We start from the raw sequence: 27,789 nt of genomic DNA, 5'->3' as shown, positions 1-27,789 counted from the left end.
GCCAAGTTTGTGCCAACATCACAATGTGAACCCCAGTGTGATGGGCAGGGGCACCACCACCACCTCCACACACCACCCACCTGCATGTTTCACCTGGAGGACAGTTTACTCAAACAGCATGCCAGTACTTGTAGACAGGACATACTTAATTGTTGTTTTGAAGTCAAGAGAGAGCCTAAACACCACCGGAAGTCGTGTGAATCTTGTATCAAAATAAAAGCATGCATCCTTCCCTTGGCCCACGGTGTTTCAAACCGACATGCAGTAGTGTGGATGGAAACAAGGATGGTCCATTTAGGTTAGAAAGCAACTGAATTCAAACAGTGAGATGAACAGAAAGGAGTGGCTTACTGGCCCAAGGTGGATTTTTTAACAGACTGGTGCAGAGGCATGAGGGTACCTAATTGTAGGCCACACCTTGCTAATGTAGTCATCAAAGTGACACTCCCACAGTGCTTTACATAAGTAGATGTATGAATAATTTCAGAAGCAGATATTGCGCGTAGAGGGCCACTTTTACAGAACCAATGGGTTTATCAGAACTGTAATTATGGTTTAAACGAAATAGCTCATGAATTTAATTTTTATGGGTTGGTGAAGCACAGCTGGTTCTTGTTATTATCATTATCAGTATGACGTAAACAGCATTGGGTTGCTGTTTCCATTTCTATTTTATTGCCTGTCTAAATGCTAGATGTGTATAAAAGTCTGTAGTTCTATTAGGCTACTTCTTTTTACTATAAATTTGTTTGTGTGCTTTACACTTTAATTTCCATGTGAGGAATCAACTAAATGCGTCTTGTTTCGACAAGTTGTAGTAGCTTAAGCCTATATATGATATATCATATAGTAAGAGAAGCCTGCATACATAGAAACGTCAATTTAAAAGGTCACTTAAAGCATTATTTGGTGATAGTTATTACATTTTAAACGTTTGATCTATGGGTTTTATTTTGAAGGCGCCCTCCGGATGTGCTGTATCTTATCGCGTGACATTGCCTCTGCTGTTATGGAAACGGGAGTGGGCGGAGCTTGCAGCTGCCATTCGACTCCGGGTTTGATGCGGTGATGAAGTCCTCGGTGAGCAGCTCACTGTTGTCAGCCCGACGAGCTACTTTAGCGCACAACTTTTAATATCCGCCGTGAGACCGCTCTGCAGCTGACCGAGGGGAGAACAAAACTACATATCCCCCCCCCCCCTGTTTTTGCTCTAGTTTTGCCCTGTTAATCCAGGCCAGGCTAGACGTGTCGCGCAACATCTCCCACCACCTTTTGTGGATTTTTTCCCCCCCTCTCCCGCAGCCGACAGCGAAACAGTCTGGTGCTTTGATTGAGAGGAAAAAGAAGGAGAAGAAGACAAACACACTTAAGGCTCGGATTGTGTGTGGTTTTTTCCCCCCCATATCCGAACATGACGAGAAGATGTGGAAGCAGGTATGATAATGAGGATTATCTCTAACACATATGCAGTGAGGTGCCCTGGTTGCGGATTCAGGCTGCTCGGTCATCGAGCTGAGGGGGAGATTTTGGGAGAAGTCGTGTGGCGCACAAAGAGCTTATTAAAGCCGAGGACACAACAAGTTTCAACCATGCACCTCCTGTGCTGACAGAGGACCGAGGTGGGAGAGGAGCCGCAAGAAACCCGTGCCCGTCGTTCCTCGCTGTTGTTGATTTTGTATTTTTTATTTTTCTGGCCACACTTCTTCACCACAACACAAAGTTGGACGGTTGAGAGAAGTTTCCAGTCGGTCGTCATCACACTTTAGTATCAGACGAGCAGTCAGACGAGCTCCACATTCCCTCAGGACTGATAAACCACACGAAGCCAAAGTGTGTATTCTCTACTGCGGTGGGTTTTTGTTTTTTTTTTTGACCACAGTGGGAGGCTGAAGTCTGAACTGAAGTCCACTTTAAATGCGGAATGGTTTGCGGTCAGTGAGTGCACAGCCGAGCTGCCAGTGCCACTTGATTTTTGACTCGAGGCAAAACAAAAGTCGGTTCATTTTTGGCCGTTTGGCACCGACACCATGGAGCTGACACACTGGTGGAGCATTGTCCTGCTGGGCTGCATCTTCCTGGACTGGGCTCTTCTGGCTTCGGCAGAGGAGGGTAAGTGTGGAGCTTCATCCCCCCTTTTTTAAAAGCTTGCCTAGACATGTTTTTTTCTCCCTGTGGTTGTATATGACTGAGAGAGATGCCCAATTAGTATCACATCCTGGTGCTCACCAAAAGTGAAGTGCAGGAAAACCACAAGGTAATTTAAAAAGCATCCTCACACAAGAATTCGACCTAAACCTCCGAGGAATCATCACGGGAGATGTAACGGCACCGTCCGATGGCAATTGTTGTGTCATTATCTTCCAGTCCATTTCCAAAGAAATAACATAAAGGTGTTATTACCCCTTTTGTAAGACCTGCCCTCTATTAGTTATCACTTTCAGGTCTTCAGAAGGTTTCCCAGGCTGCACCCAGGGGACCCCCAACCAACTCACCCTAAAATCAATAAAACATTCAGGTGCACTGAGGCTGACACTGGGCTGATGTGACTTCAAGTGTGGGTTGATGTAGAGATTCCACACGAGGCATTTTAGCTTTGAGGGAAAACATCTAACACCTTGTATCAAATGCATAATCTGGATCATAATTAATATCAGCTTCTGGCAGCAGGCTTGACATTAATAGGGAAATTATCCTGGATCAGCTTTGTGAACCCTTGGGGGGGACAAACAAGACAGCCTTGAAATTAGCTGTCTTAAAGAATAGGACGGTTTAAAATTTGTCTGGTTTCACAGGCGAGTATAGCTCGGCATCATCAGCATAAGAACAGGGACAGTTTCTGGGCAATTTGCTTAAGACAGGGGTGAAAGACTGAGCCACATCAGAATCAACTGTTTTCGCTGAGTGATTATTTATTGTTTGATCTCCTGCCACCTCTCTGTCTTTCTGTGACATTAGTGGGGTCGTTCGAGAGCTGCAGAGTGAACTGAAAGATGATTTGAGTTTGTTAAGAATGCTGCTTAGGTAACTTTGTGTGAAACCTCTGATAGAAAATGGTATTTGGAAATAACAGGCCTGTGTTTTTACTGTGGATCAAAGGATCACAACTGGGTTTCTTTAAGAGCTGCTTGAACCACAGATTTTTTTTTCTTTTCAAAGTACCTCACTGCTGTGTAGGCTGCATGCTGTTGTGCCACTCTTTATTCTCCATACTGATTTTTCTGTCGGCAACCCTATACTCCATATTGGTTGATTGTAGCTATAGTTATCATTCTTTTTAGGTGTCATTTCCCACTCAGAATGGACACATACAGTATACGCACAATGCACGTGTAGATAAAACAAAACTGTAAGCCTGATAGTCATTTCTCTGGCTGATTTCCAGCAAAAGAAAATAAATTAGCCTTGAAAACAATGGGCGCTTTAACAATGCTACTTCTCCCGTAGTATGTTCACCCCAATCAGGATTTGCTGTAAACAGGAACACCATGAACATGCATGACCGAACATATTCTGTGGCAGGAACATGAATCTGTCAACTGCCTCTGGTTTGAGGCTGGACACCATATCCGCTGCCACTGAATGCTCCTTCATGGAGGAGAAGACTTACAGTAGAGCTGCAATGCTGTGTTGATTTAAAGAAAATTAAACAGCAGCTATTTTGCGAAATGATTAATAGTTTCAGTAATTTCTCAAACAAAAATGGTGGTAAACGAGTCTTTGGAACAGTTGACTGGACAAAAGAAGCAAACTGAAGACGTCACTTTGCACTCTGGGAAATTGTGATGAGCTTTTCTCCAAATTTTGATTGACAGAATAATCAGTGATGAAAAGCGATCCTTGGTTGCAGCTTTTAATTTACAGTATGGCTTCTACTGTAGACTGTATAAACACATGGCTGTAGTCCTCAGTATGTGACATCACCCAAGGTTTTCTTAGGGATGATTTGAAGCCTGGCTTTACCACTTGCGCAAACACACCCCTTAAAGGAAGATGTTGAATTACCGCAGCTACTGAGACACTGAATTCTTGCGGGGAGAAACCATGTTGACTTTGTTTTTCAAGAGAGAACTTTGGGATTTTCCCAGACACTTAGACGAACTGTAGCCTCTTCTCCAGCTGCGGCTGCAGGTTGGACAGCTGGGTCCCGGCCTCTGACTCAGCTCTGAAGTTCTATTTTAACCTCAGATCTATGTGTGGGAAGCGATAGCCAGCAATTCTTTTGGTGGCAGAATCATCATGTACCTATTAAAGAAAATCAAGAATCCAAACTCAGTGTTTGGCTCTGTTTCCACCATGCTGATGTCCAAGCAGGTGCAGCACAGGCTGGTTGTGGAGGACAGGCATGTAGTCGGGAGCTGAGGGGTCGAAGCGTCTTGTCGACCGTCTCCAGAACATCTGTGTCTTGCCAAGTGTGAACAAGATGTCTGGTTTCCGTGTCTTGGGTAATGGCCCGCTCTTCTGGCAGCGCACTCTGGATCATCCTCCCCCTTGTTCTCCACCTAGTAGGGAATTCTATAATGAACTGATGGGAGGGTAGATGAAGCTCACAGCTGCCAAATCTCTCCTCCTTTTCCAACTAAAGGATAAATGACTCACTTACACACACCACTTGCTCGCTCAGTGCATGGATCTCTCTTCCTTCTGTCTCCAGGAAGATTAAAACACGGACCCTCTTGATCAGATAATTACTTTGGCTGGAAATTAATAGCAAGCTTTGGGTGGAAATTAGTTGCGAGGATGCACACACATTGAGACGTACACTCTCACACACAGTAAAACTAACAGTCTTTCTCTGCCCAGCCCTGTGTATAAAAAATGTATTATGTACAGAAAAGTAAAACCAAGGCCTTAAACTGAAAAGGTCTGAGCTTTTTATCCCATATTAATAATTCTCACTAATGTAGCCCTACTACAATTTTAAAACATATTTGACTTTATAAATGTAAGCTATAAATGTTCCTTATCCTCCCACACTCAGACTCAACCTATGAAGGACCCATTTTGTTTCTCTGCCCCTCGTTGTTCCTCGCACATACAGTTTCTCTCTTTTACGGATAGCGAGATGCAGCCAATGACAAATGCACTGCAGTTTTCTCCACCTGTTCTTGTCCAGAACATAAAGTGATGCAAGCTCATCCAGACTCGTAGGACAGTTTTCCACCCAGGTGGGCGACATATTCTGTTGTGTTCTGTCTCATTTCCATAGCTTGAAGGCATTTGTTGAGAGCTGCCGTTACTGAATCACCTTGTGATCATCTGAGGTGGAAAAGTTTTGTAGAGTCACTCTTGATATCAATTGACAGGTGTCGTCTCAAATGTTGCATCCGTTTTTAACCAGACTTATTCACAATTGAGTTGAATGTAATCAGCAGCTCCACAAACTATCATGACATCATTTGTCACAACATTCATTCAAATTAGCTTCTCATCCTCTAAAGATTGACATCAAAATAATAAATAAAATGAATCCAGGGTCTTGTTCAAGCAGAGATGACAGATGATAGTAGCAACATTTCAAGTGTGTACAGGCACCTTGCAAGTCACGTTCCTGAAAATGGTTCACAATGAAAGCCTTTCGAAGAAATTGTTCCTGTCCAATGAAAGGCCAGGAGGGCTTTTAATCTGAAATTGGAATAGTTGATATTATCATCTCATGCAGTAACTTTGACAAGGAGGGATCAAGGGGATCACAACCTGCACAAACTCAATTTCTCTTGTGGATGTCAGTCAGAGAAGTGTAGAGTCACCGTGTGCAAAACTCACCTCTCTAGTTAATCACAGCTAAACAGAGAGAGGCAGCACTACTGTGTGATGCTGAGCTAATAGGCTAACTCCAGGCTCCTGCTTACTAGCCTCATACTACATAAAATCAAGCTGTTGTAAGCTTGTGCACATGACGTGACTGGAACACCGAAAATGTACTCAACCCTTTTGTTTTTTTAAAAACAATCATTTATTGTTCCGTTTAAGTATAAAAACGTATTTGTGATATTGAATGTTTTTTCCCTGAATCCCCCGCGCCTCCAGTGGATAATGCATAAAAACAGGTTGACTGAAATGCACTTCAATATGCTTTGAAATTGCTTGTGTTCATTCAGATCAGTTGTGGTGGAGAGATGGCCAAGACTCTGCAGTGGATGTATGATTGTCTGCTCAACACAAGCACAGGCAGTGTCTCTTTTGCAAAATTATTTATATTTGTCTGGGAGGCTTGTACTTGGCGCTTATAGGTTTTACAGCAGTATAAATCCTTCTATATACTGGCGATGGGGAGTATATCCAATGCAGTACACTCTGTTACTCCATCTGTCATCTCCTTAAATTTACAAATCATCTCTTTACATAGTGTGCAACAAGAGAGTGCATCTGCCAGTGTCATGTGTTTAGCAGAAGCCTGTCTTGTTGTGACAGCACTTTTTAGCTTCTGCTGATGGAAAGGGGTTAAGTGTCCGCCTGTCTCTCGCCAAACTTTACACACAGCAGCGGTGGTTTGTTCCATATCGCACTCTCCCAAACCATAGCGGCGCTACACAAAAGAGTTGACATTAACATCTTTTGTCTGGCGCTTGAAATGACACGTGCAGCCTCCAGTCTGAACAATGAGCTCACACGGTTACAAGTAGATGCGCCAGGGGCCAAGTGGGAGTGATGAGATCACAGAGTAATAAATTCACATTGCCATTAGAGTTACATGATTTGAAACATATTGTTAATTAAAAAAAATATTTCTTCATACATATTTTATGTGGAGTAAAAAAGTGGTGAAAACTGATATATCATGAGTGGGTTGCCCCAAATACTCACAGCAGCAGAGGCTTCACTGAAAGTCTTTGTGCAGCGCTGCTGATTGATAGTAGTTGAGTTGGAAACAGCGAGGGAACGCTCGTTCACAGCTGTATCTTGCCTTAAACAAATACTGCGACACTCACCGGTTGCTTCGATCCAGTCGCATGTGTGTAAACTGCTGATAGACGGCTTTAAGGGGGAATTAAAGATTTGCATCAACCCTCTGAAAATTCCCGCACTTTTTTTTTGCCCAATCCGTCTTCTCTTTTATTCTTTCACCCCCCGATTCCTCCGTGCCATAACTAGCATAGTGGATACCATAATGCCTCTCAATCTAAACTAAAACTCAGATGTTTTAAATGCAGAAAGGATGTTTTATCTGAGAGGCCCAACTTGAGCCCCAATCCCTTCTTTCATAGACATGTAGCCTTTTCTTTTGCTACTCTTTCCACGTCCTCTGTCTCCTTGATGTTTGACTGGTGCTATGCTGTTTTCTCTTGCTGACTGTCTCCCCTGCCGTGGAAATGTGGATCGTTTCCCAGAAATCCTTTTAAACGGAACCGATTTTTATAAGAAAGGGATTTGCATTTAAAGCAACCTCCCCCCCTCTCTGAAAGCCTGTAGCCCATCATCCTCAGTACCTCAATCCGATGATTAGCTTCCTCAAGAGTTAAACAGGCATCCGAGTGCCACAAGTACTCTCAGTCCGTGTCTCTCCCTTTTCCCCTCTCGCCGAGAAGGGTGCATATGGCAGCGAGGGAATTGCAGGTGGATGATAGTTTAGCTCGCTGAGAGGATACACCCCCAGCCCATACATCCATGTCAGGCATTCACTTTGGAGAGCAGTCTGTCCTCCACCCACACGCTTCTCTCTGAGAGTGGGACACAATGGGGACAGGCTGCAGCAGAGAGGGAATGAGGCCACAGCCTATCAGCCATAAGCGCCAAGGAGAATGGCACTTTTAGAGGGATGGGGGTTCTCTTTGAAGTGAGTCAAGGAGAGATGGGGAGACCGGCGTGAGTCGACGAAATAGAAAGAGCAAGAGCGGAGAGGGCAAAGAGGGTGCAAGTGTGTGCACGTCTCCACACTGCATAATGAGCAAAGTAGGTATATTGCCTATTTGCATTCCATAATCACACGCACCTGGGGCCAGATATGTGAGATATGTGCGATGGGCTGAATATGCGATTATAACAAAGGGATTAAAAGGGCCGTTAATTAGACAACAAGTGAGAAGGAGCTATTTATCTCAGGTCCATCTCTCCCATTTATCTTGCACTCTAATCACAGCTGTTATTTGAAGCATACTGAGCATTGTGTTGCGAAAAAAAAAATCTTTTGTGAGGCGTTTCTGCACGCCATTGTTGCCTTGCGCCTTGTGATGTTTTTGTCGTTACACACAAAAATAGAATGAAATCGTGCGGGGGGAAGAGCAACATGAGGCTAGCGAGCCGTCTGAGTCTGGATGTGCAAGAATTGATTTTAAAAAAGCAACCCTGATTTAAAAAAATAATAATTCCTCGGCTTGAAGCGTGCACCATCGGTAGACTTGATTCGATTCGAGTCTGGGATATTTGTCTCGCTGCGTCACAGGTTGACCTACATCTTCTGTTTGATATGCGTGTTTCAAGTTAAAATGCAATTCACTTCTCAGTTCGACGCCGACCAACAGAGCATGTGCATGTTCGCTTCCACCTTCATGCCTGCACACGGCTTCGGCATGTCTCCCAGGGCCTGCTTTCATATCCCCCAATGAAGCAAGTGGGCTCTGTGCTATGTACAGCATAACTGAGACATTCCTGTGCGCTAGCTGCCCTCCTACAGCTTGCACACAGCTAGGAGCTTTAAGAAGGGAGTCATGCTCCCAAAAGGAGTGGGTCAGCTCAGTTAAAGAAGCATTAAACACCTTTTTCTGGCACTCTGGTATCTTATTTTTAGGGAGTACTGCACACCAAATTTGCCTTCCCTCATATTCCTTCATATCACCATTGCTTCAATGATAACAGAAGAGTTGTTGTATTATTGAATGCAGTCCGTTTTACAAAAAAGTGCGGTTTTGAAATTCACAAACAGTTTGTAAACTACTGATTTCACTCCTTTTCTGAAAACATAATGTGGCTGGCTAGGGAGGGAAAATCATGCTCTTTGTACTCTAACAAATGGCCTCACATCTAAAGACGAGTCTATCTTTATTGTCGATATATCGGTCACCACCACACAAACACTCCATCGCAGGCTTGTTGGAGCAGTGCGTACGCTGATGAAGAGAATCAGCCCTCAGTGTTTCTGTTGTCGCTTGAATATGAAAGAGCGTGATGTGTCAGAATGAAAGGGAAAATTCTCGCAGAGAATCTGTTTTCTGGTATCTCGACTTAGATGTGTCAATCCTTAGATGGTTTATTTAGCTGGAGTCTGCACTGTTAGCTGCAAGCTGTCCACCTCCCACAGCAGATTAGTCACTGAAAGCCCTGTGTGTGTGTGTGTGTGTGTGTGCGTGTGTGTGTGTGTTTCTTCCCCAAGAATTTTTATTCACCCCCCCAAAATGAATTGTAGATTCTGCTTTAGTAAAGGCTTTGATAAGAGCTCTGTTTAAAGAACAGCAGTAGACATTTTTGGGGCTCATTGAGAGTTCGTTAGATGCATCACAGCAGTAGTTGGAGCTATGTGGGTTTTTCATCAAAGCCAGATTTGAAATAAGATAGGTCACCTGTCATACAGTATATTACTTTGTAAAAGTTCACATTTCCACGCTTATACTCGCTGACAAATGGGAGTTAATTTTGCTGCTGCAACTCCGTAGGGTATATCATTCCAGCTACAATACAACATTTTGGACTGGATCCCACTATTTTGTACTGATGATGATCAAATTACACAAACATGTTTATGATTAATCTATAGTTATCTGTAGGGCTGACCTGGATGCTTCAACATTTTGAAGTTTCTACCATTGCCATGGTAATATCCATTTTTTTTTAAGAGGAAGCAGATGTTGCGTTATTTGCACTGGAAAAAGGGGTTAAATGCGGATAAAGAGCAAGAAAGGAAGTGCATCTATGCCATTTAGTTTCTCTCAAATCACACGCACATTAAAAGTCCCATATTATGAAAAACAAATTTTCTCTGGTCTCTACATATATAAACTAGTCCTCCCTGAGCCTGCATGGTCTCTGCAGCCCACCCACTGGTAAAACGGTGCTCCTACAGGCTGTTCAGATTCAGCTCCTTTTGTTACGTAAGCCAGCAGTGTTTCACAATATCGCCTAGTTAGACACGCAAATTACTCTGTTGTTGGTTGTAAAAATCTTCATATGTGCCCATATTCTGTCCCAGCTACAGAACAACAGAAGAGACAGCGGTTGCGTTTCATTTTTGATGACAACATGCCGGCTGTGGTTTATGTATGTTTGTGTGTGCGCTAACCAGTTCACATCGAATTGCTTCAGTAACGAGGGTCAGTACAAAGCTGGCTTTGCCTCGACACTGACCCTCAGCAACTGCACCCGAGCCACAGGTAAGTGTCGCCATGGTTTGATATTTACAGTTGCCTACGAGTATGGTGAAGTCAGGTGGGAAAATTGGCTAACTAGTTAGCTCCGCTTCGGTCCGCTATGCAATGGCATTTGAAGCGAATTTAATGTTAATGATATTACGATGGAGCTTGGTTGTCACAGTAAAAAGTCTGGAAATGTGCAGATTGGAGACAGAGACTGTGCGAACAGTGTCCAAGAGTTTAGAGACTGTGTTGGAGACAAACACAGCTGGTAGTAACTGTAACAACACATACGAACAAACATTATTCAGACACACTAACCATTCTGAAATCTCCTGCTGCAGCCATAGAGTCTGTATTTCTTCAGGAGCCACTCCTTCTGGGTCCGATTCTGGGTCAAACTGATGTGGTTGAACAACAGCATCTCGGCGAGCCATAGCTATACATCCACCGTAAACATTAGCGCATGCTACCGCTAGTGTAAGAGGCATTCTCTCCCTGAGAGGGGTGTGTTGCAGGCAAGGCAGGTGTTGATGGATGGAGCTCATTAGCATTTAAAGGTGCAGGCACAGGAACAGCCTGCTCTCAGTAGAGCTCACTTGAACGACTTTTAGACAGCTGAAATTCAGGACCACAGATGGGTTTGGGGCAATGCATTTTGAATACAGTGTTGTTGAACCTCTGACAGCTGTATGGAATTGATGAAAAACAGTATGATATGGGACCTTTTAAAAACCAGAAGAGCACACAGGATATGAGTGCACAGAACAGTTTACTATCATAGAAGAGTAAAGAAACCAGAAAATGTTCACCTTTAAGAAGCTGGAATCACAGAATGTTGACTTTATTTTTCTTAAAAAGTTACTCAAACTGAATAATTGATGAGCAACATAGTTGCCAATTAATTTAGTAGTTTGAACTGATTCATTGATTAATCTTTGCATCTCTAGCTTAGACGGCTTTGAATATAAGCAGGTAAATCTCGTTGAAGCTTTAAAGCCCCCAATAAAATGGTACTCAGTTCAGCTTTAGTTATCCAACTGGCAAGTTATCTGGTCTAATTATTGGGAGGCACAGCAAACACTAGAGTGGCACAGTCTCCTGCTGGTTAGGAAGATCATCCTGGACTTCTGTACCCAGCAGGGGTGCCATCTTTGAGTGACCCCTGACCGCAGCACTCCCCGAGGACCGGAGAAGACAAGAAGATGAAAATCCTCTTGAAGGATTGAGAAAGTGTTTGAAAACAAGCCCATAACCTGCACTTTCCCATGGTGCTACTGCTATGATGACACATAGCTCAGCTCGGCTCCCTGGCATCACAGAGGATTTCAAGCCTTCTCTAAAGTAGATAGCAGCTCGAGGCTAGTTGGTTTGTGGAGGGCAGCTTTGACCGCAGAGGGATGATGTGTGATAGCTTCCAGATATAAAGCAGGAAATGTCTTTATGAAGTTGTCAGACATGGATTTGGTTCATGAGGATCTTGGTGCTGCGTAAAAGAAACACAGATGTATTGGCAACTTTGCGTCTTCTGTCTCCTAAGAAGAATTTAGATGATCTTTACATTTTCTGTTGCATAACAAACTAAAAATGTGTGATATGTGCAGTCGAGTATAGAATTGTGGCACTTCCTTCTGTGCTTTCTCTGATGAGGACATCAACCAGATGACGAATCAATGAGCAGAGGATCATTTCCCAACATAAACTTCTTTTCTTGGCAGCGTGACTCATTTCTCCGCTACTCTGCACACTTTAGCCTTTGATAGCACCTAACAAAGTATAACCTTTTACCAAAAGCATTGGGTGAAAACAGGCACAACAGAAAAGTCTTTTTAAAGACCAAAGTGCTGAAATGTGCTATGGAGTATACATCTGTTTGCTGAGGCACTTGCTTTTCAATCTTGTATAATCAAGGTCTCTCAAAAAAAAAAAAAAATGATGCACGTAATTTTTTTTAGCTCAGAAAGGTTATGGCACAAGATTCAAGTGAGGAATGTTGATGAAAATAAGGCATCCTATGTGTCTTCATGTTAATTATATTTTAGGATTAAGGCTGTGAAAAGTATTGATACAATATAATCATTGTGATATGAGACTATACATTATATTTAAGCCTAGGTAAGTAGTCAAAATAGGTTATAAGTGTTGTCTTTTCCTGGTTTAAAGGCTGCTGTACTTGTTCTAATTCTTGTCTCTACCCACCCAAGTCATTATGTCCACATTACTTATTTATCAGAAATCTCGTTTTGTTAGTAGTAAATGGAATATCTTTGGGGTTTTGGACTGTTGCGCGAATTTCCTATAGCTGCAACCAATCATACGCATTCATCCATCTGATGCACATTTGTGCCACTTAATCGGCTGTCCTTTGTCTCATGACTAACCTTCCAACAGAATTTTGTGCAAGTCTGTAAATCTGTGAGGAAGATATGCGCCTCTTTTGCGATAGTGCTTTTCCAATTTCAAGCCCCCTTTTATCCAGTTTGCGCAACGACACAAACACAACACAAACACACACCTTCACACTCACACACACTTGATCTCCATGACAAATTTCAGCCCCCTAGGATCAAAACTGTGAGAGACATTTTTGTGAAACGACGGTCAGAGCGACCTCCAGAGCTGCTGGTCATAGTTTTTGTTACATTTTAAGGACGAATCAATTAACCAGATGGTGATATGCACATTAATCAGCGTGTTAATCCACATTAAGATGGAATAAAATCTGAATGTCTACTCCAAAAACCAATAGATGATTTGTCTTTCTTCTAATCTGAGCCTCATCTCCAGTGTTATTCTTTATTTAAAAGTGGCACACTCGCAGACATTATGAATAGTGTAGCAATGATTTGATTTTTTTTAGAGAAAGAATTGTTAACTTTTCCTTTGTAACTCATTCCTCCTCTTAAAGGATTCTCTATCAGGATGCCACCGGGGACTTGGTGCAGCCTGCAACAATGTTCTCAGGAAGCCTTTCAGCTTTTCACAGACTTGAGTTATTTTTGAAGAGGGCTCCAGCAAGTGGTGCCCATAATTGGAAGTAGCAGGAGGTGAATTCTCTCAGTGGCAGATCAATATTCCAAAGAAGCTGAAATATGCTGTAAAGTAAAGCACTCTAATCAATCATATTGTATGAGAGATAGTGTGGGGAATCATGTGTTTAAAGCTTGTCGTCCTTAAATGTGTCTATTTAGAATCTGATTAGCAATTAAACCAGAAAAAAACTGCAAGATTTATTTTCCTTACTTGGTTCCTGTCGGGAATTGAATGTTAAAATCTATTGCTTTCACTTCTTCTCAGCAATATTAGTCAGTTCCTGTTACACACAGATGTCCAACAGCAAACACACCCTATAATAACAGTCTAATCTGTTGTCAAACAGTCATAGGTGTCACCTCTCTGTAGATAATGTTCATTTTTCATCTCATGTAGTCTCCTAAGGGGGTGTCTTTGGCCTTACAGCTATGTGAGTTTTGTTTGTCTGACAGGAAAAAAGCTGTTGAATCCAAGATGCACAAGAGCCGCTCAGCTGTTAACACTGCAGGTCAAAACTCATTACTTGTAGGCGGTGATATAAAAAGGCACGGCACCAAGTCGACGTCTCACATCCTCTTAACCTTAACCTCTCATTTCATGTGAGGCCCCAAACTTTTTATACCACTGCGATTAAGTAAATATTCACTTTAAACTGGAGTGACTTGAATAATATAACAGTGTTTCCCTCCACTTTACCACAATTAATTAAACAAGAATGCCAGTGAGTCATAGATGCACCTTTTGGATGCCTCTACCTTCATTAATCAACATTTATTTTTGTTCCAACACCAGAGAGACACTTATTTTTAATTTCACTCTTCTTTTTATGATACACAGAAGAATTTGTATTTAACAGTGAGCAGGAATTAGAAAAGATTAAAAAGGTGATTTTGCCCGGGGATTAGCACGTACAGTATATTCAGCTGAATAACAACTTGAAATTACGGCTGTGCGATGTCTACCAAATTGGCACTGACTGATATATCCAATGGATTGTTGATGTTGGGGAGATAGTAACCTCCGCTTCCTGCTGTGGCTCCGATGGCAACCTCCTACTGTCTCACCCAGCCAAGAAACTCTGGCTCCAGTCACCAGCGAAGGGACCAGGAAAAATCAACCTTGGACATGCCGACACATTTTCCTGTACTGCTTTTAAATGTGTCTTTGTCTCAGCCATACGTGTCCCTTAGCTTTGCATTCGACCTGTTAAGCTTGAAATGAAGTTAGACCACTAGCTCTACTGAGGAGCTAAGATAAGACAGCAGTAGCACAAATAAAACAGACACAATTGAAAGAAACACTTTATTCGGCCTGTGGAAGAGAAAAATCGCTGCCACTGATGGAACTGAGCTGGGTTCACCTAACTGGTCAGGTTCAATAAAGCAGGACATGGAGAAGTAGTGCATTGCAGCACTAGCTTCTTTTAGTTTTCAAAACACCTGCCTGATGGCACCTTTGAGGGGACACTGCTTTATTGTGATCCTTGTCAGAAAGGCTTTTTATATCACGATGTAACAATGGTGGAGAGCTCAGCGGTTCCTAACTGTCAGCAATCAGCGAGGGACGATGTGTCCATCGGCCCAACTTGGGACGCACACTTTAAATCTGGCTTGATTTTGGGAAATTCATGGATGACTAATTGTTGTTATCTGTGAAATTTCAGCCAATAAACAGAGCAAATAATACAGAGGCAGTATGACTGACAAACATGTTGCCCCTGCTGTATGATATTCAACAAGGGAAGAAGGTAAAAAGTGTACTAGTTTTTTTGATACAGCAAATGGCTTTTATTAGAACTATGGAATATTAAATTGTGAATCTTTTCTCACTTACATCTCAGCCTTTCTTACCCTGTGAATCTCACTGTTATTGTAGCAGTATTCGCCATGAGAAGCAGGTAATTATTGGTTGTTGTGTTGGCGGAAAACATCCAGCCCAACCCTACTGAAAATCAAAATAGTCACAGTGTTGTAGTGAATTTATTATTAGCTGAGGAAGAGAAAGTCATCTGACCTCTCACACAAATTCCCCAGTGTGAACCATGAGACTGATCGGGGGGGAAACCCACTGGAGATGATTAATGTACTGATTCTGTCCAGTAAGACACAGTGTACACCTAAACCAAAACATTCAGAGGTCAGGTGCCTGTCCTGCACTTAATCCTCAGTGTTGTCGGTCAGTCACTCTCACCCACAGTAGTGCATCTTTGGTTTCTGTCCAGTATGAAGCTTCCTCTCAATGTAGGTCACATCCTGTCATGGGACAGAGACCAACCACAACATGTATTGATATGCGTCCCGACAGACGAGAAAGAAGTGTCAAGCATTAACACCTTTCCTTCATCTCACCTTTGCTCCTTTCATCACACTTCTCTGTGACACTTACTTCAAGTAGCTGAGCTGCTCCTCACAGGACGCAGCAGGAGGCTTTTGTTATACAGGAGACAAGGAGTTAAACAGTTTGGGTTGCTGTGCATGTGAATCCCAGACCAGGAGACAGGACGTGGACAGGAACTACAGGAAGCTGAAGTCTAATCTCACTAGACACAACTCTGTCAAAGACACACAAACATGATTCACACACGCACAAAAAGAAACATTCAGTGTGAGTTTTTTATGTTCACTTGTACGCACTGACCTAGACTCACGAACACAACACTGGAAAGCTGACACACGAGGGATTTTTTTCTTTAATTTGCATTCTTTATAAGCACTGTAGTGCGAAGGGCGTCCAAATGAGCTTTCTTAAATATTAAAAAATGTTTTACTCTGTAACATTTGGTCAATAATGCCTGGAGGAGATTCACCCCTAACATATAATGAATGTGATCTGCGAAATAGTTATTGAAGACTCCAACAAACAACCAACTTTGTTGACTTTTGAAGTAGCAGCTGTAATCCATCAAACTAATGTTGATACTGACAAGCTCATTAATTGTACCTATGGTTAGCCATGTATGAATATTGGCCTCACTTGAAAACATCTGCTAATGTTAATGTGGAGAGAAAATGACCAAAATGAAGGACTTTTCAAAATGTAAAAAAATATATATATATATGTATATAATATAGATATATATATTATTTTTGGATAAAGCCACACATGATACGTATGAAGCTATGGCTTATTTGCTTAGCTGAGCACATAGGGACAGACAGAGGGAAACTGCTGACTAGGATGCATGGAATTAACTAACATGATACAGCATGTTTGCACGTGTGAGCTCCTGAACTTTAGAGCTGTTGTTGGGAGATTTTCCCAGGCTAGCCGGTTCTCCCTATTTCCAGTCTGTGTGCCAAGCTAAGCTAAAGGTGCAGACATCAGAGTGGTGTAGATATTCTCATCTTACTCCTGGCAAGAAAGTCAGTAAGGAAATTTCCCCAAATATTAAACCTCTCCTTTACATTAAGTGTGAAATGTGGAGGTCTGAAATTGCCCGAGGCTCCAGAACATCCCATAAGCATGTCTGATTTCAGGCTTCGCAAAATTTAAAACATGTGCTTGCAGTATTCCCCGAAACACATAAGGTTTTGAGTTATACCTTGAGCACAATAACTCACCTATCAAGAAATGACTTCATACACTAATAAACAGGGCAAAGTTTCATATGGAGCTTGAAACGGAGCAGCTTTAAGTCCCAAACCACTAAACAAATATCGGGGAAGCAGATGTGATGTCTCATTATTCATTTCATTTTTGTGTCCTGTAATCATCAACAGTGTAATAATGATGTGCCCATGTGGTACATATCAACACTATTATTATAATTTGGGAAGATTTTATTTAAAAGCAGAAATACTTTGTAGTAACACCAAGAAGTTATCAGACTGGCTCCATGTTAGCTAACCAAGTACATAAAAAAATTTAAATAGTCTTTGAGAGCTATAAATCAATGACGTTAGTTGTATTAGGAAACACACTGATAAGCCCATCTAGTGTTAATACATGTGTCATCAGTAAATCCCTAACCCTCTAATATCTTCCCCTTCTCACATTCCTCTTTTTCATTATCCCTGTTCTTGCCCTCTGTCTCCATTTCTCTAGGTGTATGAGGGTAATTGGCACTCTGTTTCTTTAATTAAAATGAGGTCTAATTGTAGCCAAAGCAGGGCAAACATTCGTAGGCCTGTAATTTCCCTATCACACTGCACAGCCACAGAGAAAGTGGAAAATAGGGAGGGGAAAGAGCAGTGCAAGGAAGGCAGCGAAGAATTGTCAACGCGGTCCGGGGCAAACGGGTCCTGCTCTTGAATTTTGAGGTCAGTCGTCTAAAGCCTGAAGACAGCTGTATAGAAAATGGGGGTGTAATATCGCCCCCCCCCCCCCCCCCCCCCCCCCTTGTGAAAAGTACAGGGTCGAGTTTTACATTTCAAAAGAAAACCATGTACAACACCCTCCATAGTTGTCTACCTATCATACAGAAAACTTAAAACCTTCAAACAGCTAGGTGTTTTTCTGACATGGTTTGATGATTAAAAATAAAAACTACGCCACTGCTCACACTGATACCTCAACACACCTACTTCAGACCTTCCTCTCAGTGTCTTAACTTTGGGAAAAAATTGGCTAACAACATTTGACTTAAGGCATTTTCTCTTTGCGCCTGCAATTCTTGCCAGCGCCAGTATGAGTTCAGACTCGTCTAGTATCTGCTAATGTGGACGATTGTACTGTAATTACTGTACAATTGTTTGTTTTGGGTGTTAAATATGGCCAGATGACGAGTTTTCATTGTTCCTACATTTTTCTAGCACTGGGGGCAATTTTCCGGCGGTGGGTGGCCGGCGCTCTTGTAAGAATGAAGGGGAAACGCCAGCTTCCTCTAACAGGGCTTGAGTCTGAGTCTGTCTCAGTGAAAGGCAAGGCCGTGCATGCACATAATAGAAACACTCACGCATCCTGTCTCATAAACCTTAATGATAGAGCACGATAAACACTGATTACTACGCCAGGGGAGGTGGCGTTTCTTCTCCACTCCTTCAAGAAAAAAACAAAGCAACAAAAAATCTCCATATGAAACAGAGGCAGGTGTGCATATGAAAGGTGGAGACGGGGCAGTCTCCAAACAGAAGCCCGAGTGTTATGAAGGTTTTTTCAAAATTATGCCAGAGTGAACTCGAGGTAGACTAAATGCGGGGAAAGCACCTTCATGAACTCTGTCATCCAATTATCCTCCTCATCCACCTCTGTCCTCATTTTTTTCCTCCCGCTCTCTGCAGACTTCCCTTTCTTCCTCTCTATCGCCTCCGATTGCTGTTATAAAGCTGGCGGGCTTGTGTGGTTTTGAAGTCGAAGGAGGCTGGGAAGCATGTACGCTTGTGTTTCCTTGCAGGGAGTTTGCATAGAGAGAGAGTAAAATCGAGTAGATGGCAAAAGACAAGACGGTAGTACAGGCGGGGGGAGAGGGTGCTGATTAAAAGTCACATTTGCCTCTCAGTGTGATAGAAGGACGAACCTGCTGCATACGCGACCCGGAGAATTAGTGGTGTCAAGTCATTGCTTTCATGTGCTGTGCATGAGACGGGTCACGCAGAGGATAGGAGCGAGAAAATGACACTGAGGTGGAAAGCTATGAAAGAGATTGAAGTCATTTGGCTGTATGGATCTGAAAAAGGGGTGAATTCTGTGTGCGTGTGTGTGCTGGTTGTTTACTCAGAAAAATGTATTAAATCAGCACAAGTGAAATTAAATGATCATTGAAATCATTAGATCATCAGGAGATAAAGAGTCAGCTATTTATAGATAACAGCAGCTATTTTTCCACTCAAAACACTTGTCCTCTTACTGTTCATTATTTTGTTTTAAAATGTCTTGCAGTCAAATGTGTTTTTATAATCTAAAAGGGGAGGCAGAGGAGGATATGTTTATTTAATGCACCCATCAAAGCAGTCGTTGATATAACTGTATTACTCTGTTGATTCACCCAGTTAATATTTCCGAGTAGAATTTGAGATGTAGGATTATTTAATTTTAAGTGCGGGGAAATTAAAAAGTTATTACCTCGATCAAGCACAGTGGAACACTGTAAACAATGTGCTCAGAGTTATATAATTTTATACTCTTTTAAATGTTGAGTGCTGCTGTGGAAGGCCTGGAAACGCATTAGAGTCCATTCTGAATAGAGAGCACAATATCTGATCTGTAACTAACAGTTAAACCCAGAGCTGCATTGATTAATTGATTATTTGCCAGCAATTTCTATCATTAATTTGTCAATTTGAGTGATTTAGGAAGACATAGTCATCATTTTCTGATTCTAACTTCTCTAATGTGAATATTTTTCTTCTCTATGACAGAATAGATAGATATTTTGGGGTTGTGGATGAAACAAGACATATGTGGATATCATCTTTTTCACCATTTCCTGACATTTTGTAGACCGAAAAACAAAACAAATCCATGCATCAAGAACAATAATCGACATGAAAATAATTTTTACTTGCTGCCCTCTATGAGTGATAAACTATTTTAACTGTCTGCGGATGGATTCGGCTGTAACATTTAATCTCAGGAGGAAGCGTTTATACTCTGTCTTACATCACACATGTTTTTATGAGCCTTCATGTGTATTTCATTGGAATGTGGGTTGGTAAGTGGTAAATGAGATTGCCTCTCACTTTATGGAGGATCACAGAGATTAGTAACTGTAGGCGTTGCAGTTATTTTTGTAAAATACTACAAGTGTTGGTGCTGAGCGGTGTTGTGCAAAATATTTTCAGATAGCTCAAGGAGAACCTGACAGGCTTCGTGTCTACATAATGTCCTGTGTAAAAGCTCTCCTCCCTCATACAGTGTACAGTTTGAAACAGGCTTTGACTAGACAGTTGAAGTAACTTGGACATCAATTTAAGATTACAGTGGTTGAAGCAGTGGGGGGTGTGGTGACGAAACGTGAGATGTAGGTATTTGTCTTTACTCTAGGGCCGCCAATAATGATTATTTTTCTGATTGAAATGTAGATTTCTTTTTTGAAAATATTGCCTGAGCTGATGTCTTGAAGTTGCTTGTTTTCACCATCAACCTCTTGGGTTGGAAAATGAGCACAACACAATAGTGCCAAATGACGCACTTCCTCGAATAGCCACTTGAGGCTGGCTCGAAAGCGAGTCAGTCAATATCAATTATTATTATTAATATTAAATTCTTCTTTACAGCAGAAATAAACATGTTCACAGCTTGGCACAAACATGTTTGTGCTCTCTATAGCTAATTTCCCTGTTCGTGACAACTGTATTGTTGTCAAAAGTCTCTTGTTTAAGTTACGTTGAGGCTCAAAGTTATGTATAAATTGCTCAGCTGCCTTGAGTGACAGTTAGCCGCTAGCTGTCTAACTAGATGTCGGCAACCAGGCCTCATTTGGCTCGACTCAGGTCCATCTGCCCTTCATCTCTTATGGAAAACTGATGTGTACATTTACATATCTGAGATGTTGAGTTCTACTGGATTTGCATGATAAAGATAATTCAAGTTCACCTTTGTGAATGTGTAAAATTAATAATTATGTGTCTGTTCAACCAAAAAACCCCTCCATTTTCATTGTGACTGATAACAATATCAGTAGTAACAGTGATAATGAAGTGTGATTGTCCCCTGAATCTCATATGGTTGCAAACCTAGCTGGGAGGTGGAGTGGCGACGATGTTTTGGTCAACGAAATTGCTGCCAATTTATGTTGGACATTAATAGACCAATCATTTCACCTCTATTTTGGGGTTAATTAAATTGAACTTCCATACGATTGAAAACATTTTTAATATGTATTAAACCAGTAGAAGAAATGTAATATTGGAGTAGTACAGGGTCATATAACCTCCACATTTGGATAAATACAGATGGAATCACTGAATCTGTGAATTAAATTAGTCACTTTGATTTTGACAGGCATAGAATCAAAGCAGATGTTTTGGACAACAGAGCAACGTGTTGAAGCAAGAAGGAGGTGGAAACAACACATTTGAAACAGTTGAGAAAAACAACACGTTGTCCGCATCCAGGATTCAGAGCGAAGCACCTCACCCCTTCGCATTTAAAAAAAAAAACAAAAAAAAACAATGTATTAAGAATTATCTTATGACATTATTGGTACTCAGTGGTTTCAATGCATTTCAGCCAAAATGTATAAAGCGTTTGTGCTCAAATATCATATGATGGAGAAAACAAAATGTATACTTTGGGGGAAAATAAAACTATAATAGAGAATTTCGAAAAAAGTGTTTTCTCTAATGCAGGTGCTGATGTAGTGTTGTGCTTGTCTCTGTGTGTCTGTGTGTGTAGAGAGTGTGTAAGTGGGGTTATGGGATGACAGGCTTTACTGTTGAGCCTTATACTGGGAGCCTAATTCAACAAAACATCTTAATAACCCCAATGATAAACTCTCACTGAAACTCCCATTTCCTCCAGCATCCATTTTCATGCAGGTGCTCTCCTTGATCATGGCACCCGGGAGAGCCGCATTAAATCCTGTTTATTGGTAAAACCAAACTGCCTCACCCTTGAGATGAGCTTCTGCAGGGGAACATGTCGGGCTCTAAAAGCCGGTCTGAGACAGAAACCTCATCCCATCAGTATAAACACTAGTCACAATTCAGCAGAGACAGTCTGCACAGAGACAGCGAGGAGGGAGAAAAGAAAAAAAAGTCCTCACATGAAAAGAAGTCCCTTCACCTCAGCCTAACTCTGCAGCGAGTTACATGCAGTCACAGGTCCCGGATTTTATTGGGATACTGAATCATAGCAGAGCAGCTCAGGTTGTGTGTGCGCTGGCAGCCTGCCCCTCAAAAGATTACAAAAAATCAATCCTATTGTGATCACAGATCGTGACTGGGAGGGCTCAAATCTTTATATACTCATGTCAGTGTGTGTAAATCTGGTCGATTCTCCTGTTCCAGCTACTTGTGCTTACAAAGGCGGACTCTTTTCACCAGTTTCAGTGTGGCCACAGGCATGGTGTGTAGCTGGGGAGAGGAGGGGGAAATATTTTAGGGTAGTGGGAATGTTTCTGTGGATGTAATTGACTGGTGAAACTCCATCTTCCACCCTAATCCCAGTATAAGCCACGGCTGATACTTGGCAGAAAGCTTGGGACTCGAAATATGTTCACTCTGTTTCTCTGAATGTAAATGAGCCTCAAACGTGCCATTTTTAACATTTTCTGCTGTGAGTGATTTGTTTTACTATATTTTTTTCCTACAGAGGTCCTGATGAACACAAAGACAGAGACTTCTGATCTCAAATGGACCATCTTCTCCACCACCAAACCTGAGGTAAGTAACCCCAGCTTCACTATGTTATCTGTATTACTAACACGGGCCACGTAGTGAGTGACTGGGGATTTTTGGCTTCCAGCTGTTCCTTTGTTACTTTAGCTATAAAAGAGTCTCCTTATATGGCAGGTAACTGACAGAATAAAGAGAACGCCAGAGTGAATGTGGGATTCAAAGTATATTGGAAGCAGATGCTTTGATATATCCCACCAACCTTGGAGTTGAAGTCACTGTCTGCCCACAATTTTCAAATCCTGGAGCCAGAAAAAGACATATTTGTAATTTGATCAACGGAGGGCTGGTTGCTAGGGTATTTTTGCCAGCAGCGTCAGTGACCAAAACTGCTCAACTCGCTGATGTCTCAGATGGAAGACGGTTAGAGTGACGCTGGCAAAGGGAGAATTCTGGAACTGGACAGAAATACTCGACAAAATGTGTCTGCGCTGTGCTTTTGATTAACATGCAAAAAGAAAACAGGCCAGCGGTCTCTAAATAGTTTGCAAAGGCACTGTCATCTAAAGCAGTGTATTAAAAGCTCCACATTGTCAAAAACATGGCTGGATTATGTTTTTTTTTTGACACAGAACACTAAAGAGTATATGACAGTGAGTTAGCTGTTGATGACAGGCAGCAGTGACGAGAAGCCATGAACTGTCTGCATCAAAAGTTGCAAATATAAAAAAGCTTTACATGTGATTATTTTTATCATGGAAGGATTCTTGTGGATATTTTTGACAACTTCCAACCTGGTCAGATATAAATTAAGGCTGTTCAGTGTCAAAAATACTTCGCATTATTGCATAATGGGAGTTGTTACATTCCCTTTCTTTCAGAGGATAAGTAACGCTCATGTGAAACCTCCAGTGTGATATTTTTTCTGCTGCTTTTCACTTAAATGTCATAAACCAGTAACATACTTTTTACCTCACTTCATTTATCTGATAACTTAAGTTCCTGGTTACTTTGCAGAAATAAAATATTTAGACTGAATTATTATTTAGCCCCAGAGCCAAAGTAGCAAATTTTTAACTTATTTATTTTGTCAACAAAAATTCCCAATTCATATAATTAAAAAAAATTATGTATACCAGATCTCATAATTGGACAGTGGGATAATTGGTCATTCCCTAGTACATGTATTTATCTCATATGGCCGATATGACTGTCTCCATCAACACTGTACACGCAGTACTGTATATTTGTAGATCTGTCTGTTTTGATTTCAAAATACATGCTTGCCAATTGCTTTAAATGTTTTTTGTCAAATCTCAATGTGCCCTGTGGGATATTTTGCACGTCTTTATCAAAGGCAACATTTTGTACACAAAAAAAATGTGCTGCCAAAGTCCATATGATTTATTTTTTTGGGGGGATTGAAAGGGAAATTCTCCCCTCAAGAGATGCAAACCTGGCTGTCAGTGCTCTGCTGCACTGTAATTCATTCCGACCAGTATTCTGCCTCACTCAACACATCATCTGCAAATGGATTTTTAAAGATTTACATATTTACATAACTGAATTTCTGAGCCTCAAGTTCAGCAAATCTGCTAAATTCTGCCCTGAGTATGTTAATTTCTTGCTCGTTTCCCACTCTTGGGAACATGGTGATGGCGAACATGTTTGCTGTTGACTCAGAAGTCAAACATTAAAGCATTTCTGTGTTGCATTTGGCTCCCCAACAAATGCAGATTTCTGTGGAGGGGTTTCACATCATACATATTTGTGATATCCCCTCTGTATTCTTGTATTTTAGTCCAAAAGCGTGTTTGAAGGTTGAGAGCTGTGTCTGTCTCGGCTGCTGAGTGCAGTAGTGTGCTCTGTTTGACAAGTGAGACTTGTATTCCCACAAGCTGGGCTGCGGCTCAGCAGGAGGAATGATTTAACAACCCAGATTTAAATTCAGGCTGGATCAAAATCCACTGCTGGCCACATCTGTCCCATGGGCCTGTGAGAGGTTCACTACAGCAGAGGGACAACAAAGAACTGCAACATTATCACGATGAATAGGACTTTTAATGTGACTAATTGTATAAAGACCCAGGTGAAAGTCTACAGGAGAATCAAATGTACCAAAGGCTCACAAAAATGTTTTCTGGGTCAAACATCATTGTAACTTGGAACCTGACAGCCCTTTGTTTCTCCTCTTTGCTCTCAGTGGGAGGAAGTGAGTGGTTTGGATGAGGAGAACAACAGTGTGAGGACCTATCAGATCTGTCAGCTGACTGACAGCTCGTCCAGCCATTGGCTGCGCAGTGGCTTTATCCAGCGCCATGGAGCGTCGCAGGTTTACGTGGAGCTACGATTCACCATGATGGAGTGTTCGTCCCGGAGCACCCACCACCGCAGCTGTAAGGAGACCTTTAACCTCTACTACTACCAGGCTGACTCCAATGAGGCAACGACCACTCACCCACCCTGGATGGAGAACCCATATACCAAGGTACATCCTCACACACCGCCTGATTTGATTCGTACTTAGGTTGATCGCAAATGTTCTTGGTATTGGGATATCTTATCATCATAAATAAAGGTTGTTGTCCTCTGCTGTCCTCTCCTGCTACTTTTATAATCACAGTTTTATGTTTTTATCACATGAAACATCTGTATTAAAGGCCTACTCCACCCATTTCACACATGAAGACCACTTGAAGAACACTGATGTCATCCAGACTGTCCTGGTTATCTGTTGTCATATATAACAGAAAACCTATGTTGAAAGAGACATAGTTGTTTACTACACAAGGAGGGCCCAATCAAAACAGTTGTTGAGGCAAATAATCCAAAAGTTTGGGAGGTTTTTGATCACACTGCTGGTTAAAGGTGTAGATAATCCATCTCTTGTGAGTCCCCCAAGTTTTATGGTAGAGCAATATTAAATTACTAAAGTACCCTTTTAATGCATTCTAGACAAACGCCTAATTAATTCAGAAAGAAGAACAGCTGTCCAAATCATAAAAAGAAAGGGCACCATTAGCAATAAAGTTCTTGTCTTACATTAGTGAATGTCTTCTAAACAAGAGCTCTCGCCGCATACCCTGTATCTTTTTACATTTTGAGATTAACTTCTTATTTGCATCTGGCTTCCATCGATTTGTTTACAGTTCAGCAAACAGCCTGCTTTATGTATTTCTTACAGTTGATGTTGATTCACTTTTATTTTCTGGTCTTAATTATGTTATCTTCTCACAAGACGGATGACAGTTTTGAAACGTCTCCCTGTCAGTGCATTCGATCTGTTTGGCAACCTGCCTGTTTGTTTATAGTTTATCCTGTGGGTTTCATTTTCCAAACACACAGCTTACAAGTGCAGCGCTGTTCTGCGTCATTGGCGAACCTCAGATGTCGTAACGTCCTTGAACACACCGCCAAACCAAAGAGAGGTTTCAGAAACAGTACCTGCTCCTCGACTTCATTACCACTTAATAATGTAACATTGACAGAAAAATAAAAGTGATGAAATGTTCACTGTGATGAATTACCTTTCTCCCGAACACGTTTCAAGTCCCTGCAAGTCGAGGTTCAAAGCATACTGTAACAAATGGCAGCCAGGAAGGTAGTAAATCAATCTAAAATCACAGTGGTATGCTTTGGAAAACGTTCAATAATGTAAAACATATGTGATGTCTACTTAATGGGCTAAAATGGATAAAAAATGCAAAATCACCAGTCTGGTTCTCTTTAAAAGTGAATCCTGTGTGTTGGAATCTGACCATTACATAAGATCCTTTCTCTTTCTTCCTGTCCTAGGTGGACACAGTGGCTGCGGACTTTCTTCTAAGGAAGGGTGGGGAGCGGAAATTTAATGTGAAGACCTTAAGACTCGGCCCGCTCTCCAAGAGAGGCTTCTACTTGGCTTTTCAGGCTCAGGGCGCCTGCATGGCCCTGCTGTCTGTCAGGGTGTTTTTCAAAAAGTGCCCTCCCCTGGTCAGTGCCCTCTCCTCTTTCCCTGAAACTGTGCCCCGAACTCTGGTACAAGAGGCGCAGGGTGTGTGCGTGGAGCACGCCGCCCAGCAGGGGCCCCGACCTCGACCGCCCAAGCTCTTCTGCGGGGAGGACGGCCAGTGGGTGGGCCAGCCAACGACCTCCTGCGCCTGCCTACCGGGATTTGAGCCAGCTGAAGCACACACAAGATGCACAGGTAAGGAGGAGGCCACATGTACGAGTATGTATATACAGTAGACGACACCCACATAGGCAGCGGAGCAGGCAGACTAAACAAGAAAACAATGGTGTGGCGAGGGCGGGGGTTTACTGAGGGTTGGAGAGGAAGCGTGAGGCAGAGGAAGTTAATGAAGCAGGGGAGCAGCGGTGACATGGTGGGGACAGAGAGAGAGGTCAGCAGGAGCAGCACTTATCTCTGAGAGGAAGAACAGGGTCAAAAGCTTACTGCTGCGACAGCTCTTGGTTCAGCTAACATTGACGGGAGCACAGGAGGACTGGAGAGGTGAAGGGAGCGAGAGTGGGGGGGGGGGGGGAGCGCTCGAGGTAAAGATCATATCGCTTTAAGAACATCAAAGCAATGCAAGACCCAAAAAAAAGAAGCAAGACGCAGGATGATTCTCTCAGGAGCTGTGCAGCAGCTCTGTCTAATGAGTCCAATTAACAAGCCTCGTGCATGAACACCCCCCACGCGCTCACTCACACACACACACACACACACACACACATGCTGCATCACACCAGCAGGGATAAATGTTGAGCTCTAAAAACAAAGAAACAGAAGATGAAATGCTACGTTTTTCTCAAGAAAACGCGTGGTCGTGTTTGGAGGCAGGGTTCAGTTTGATCTCTGTGGGAGGTATAATGATTTTTCATAACAAAAAAAAATCATTTCCGACATTTTGCTTCTGGTGAGGTGAGGTTGACATTTGCAGCATTCTGTCACCAAAGAGAGCTGTGTGGAAAAATACGCTCACCAGACCATAAAGGGAAAATTGCCTTTATAGCGAGATTGAACTGTTAATTTGCTTCATAGGCCGGTCGTTTCAGGAGAATGAAATTGACGTGTGGTTGAATTACTTTAGCCACACTGCCATTATCTCCCATAGACAATACACATATTTTCTGGGTCAAACACAAGCCTTTAACATAAAACTTAGGAATCCCCTCAAGTTGATTTAGTGTTATAGATGAGCATCATTAGAATATTTAAACTACGTCTTTGAAGTGAAGCTCTAGCGGGCTATAAATACTGCACCATGGGAGGGGTGTGT

At 42.1% G+C, this 27,789-nt stretch overlaps 1 protein-coding gene across 3 annotated transcripts in view; it reads left to right on the top strand.

The window, feature by feature from the left end:
* Positions 1–1,046: 1,046 nt before the first annotated feature.
* ephb4a (eph receptor B4a) overlaps positions 1,047–27,789 on the top strand; it is a 39,757-nt gene continuing 13,014 nt past the window's right edge. For all 3 annotated transcript variants that reach the window (XR_005078554.1, XM_037119557.1, XM_037119556.1), the window contains exons 1-4: positions 1,047–2,109; positions 22,506–22,576; positions 24,732–25,016; positions 26,324–26,714. Coding sequence is in view for 2 of the 3 variants with exons in the window: in XM_037119557.1 (XP_036975452.1) it covers positions 2,028–2,109; positions 22,506–22,576; positions 24,732–25,016; positions 26,324–26,714 (829 nt within the window). In the remaining variant the exon portion in view is untranslated. The remainder of the gene's footprint in view (positions 2,110–22,505; positions 22,577–24,731; positions 25,017–26,323; positions 26,715–27,789) is intronic.

This window comes from Acanthopagrus latus, chromosome 13 (assembly GCF_904848185.1).
Source record: "Acanthopagrus latus isolate v.2019 chromosome 13, fAcaLat1.1, whole genome shotgun sequence".
Classification (NCBI taxonomy): domain Eukaryota; kingdom Metazoa; phylum Chordata; class Actinopteri; order Spariformes; family Sparidae; genus Acanthopagrus; species Acanthopagrus latus.
Note: the sequence above shows the minus strand (reverse complement) of the source record. Positions and strands in the feature narration are given on the sequence as shown.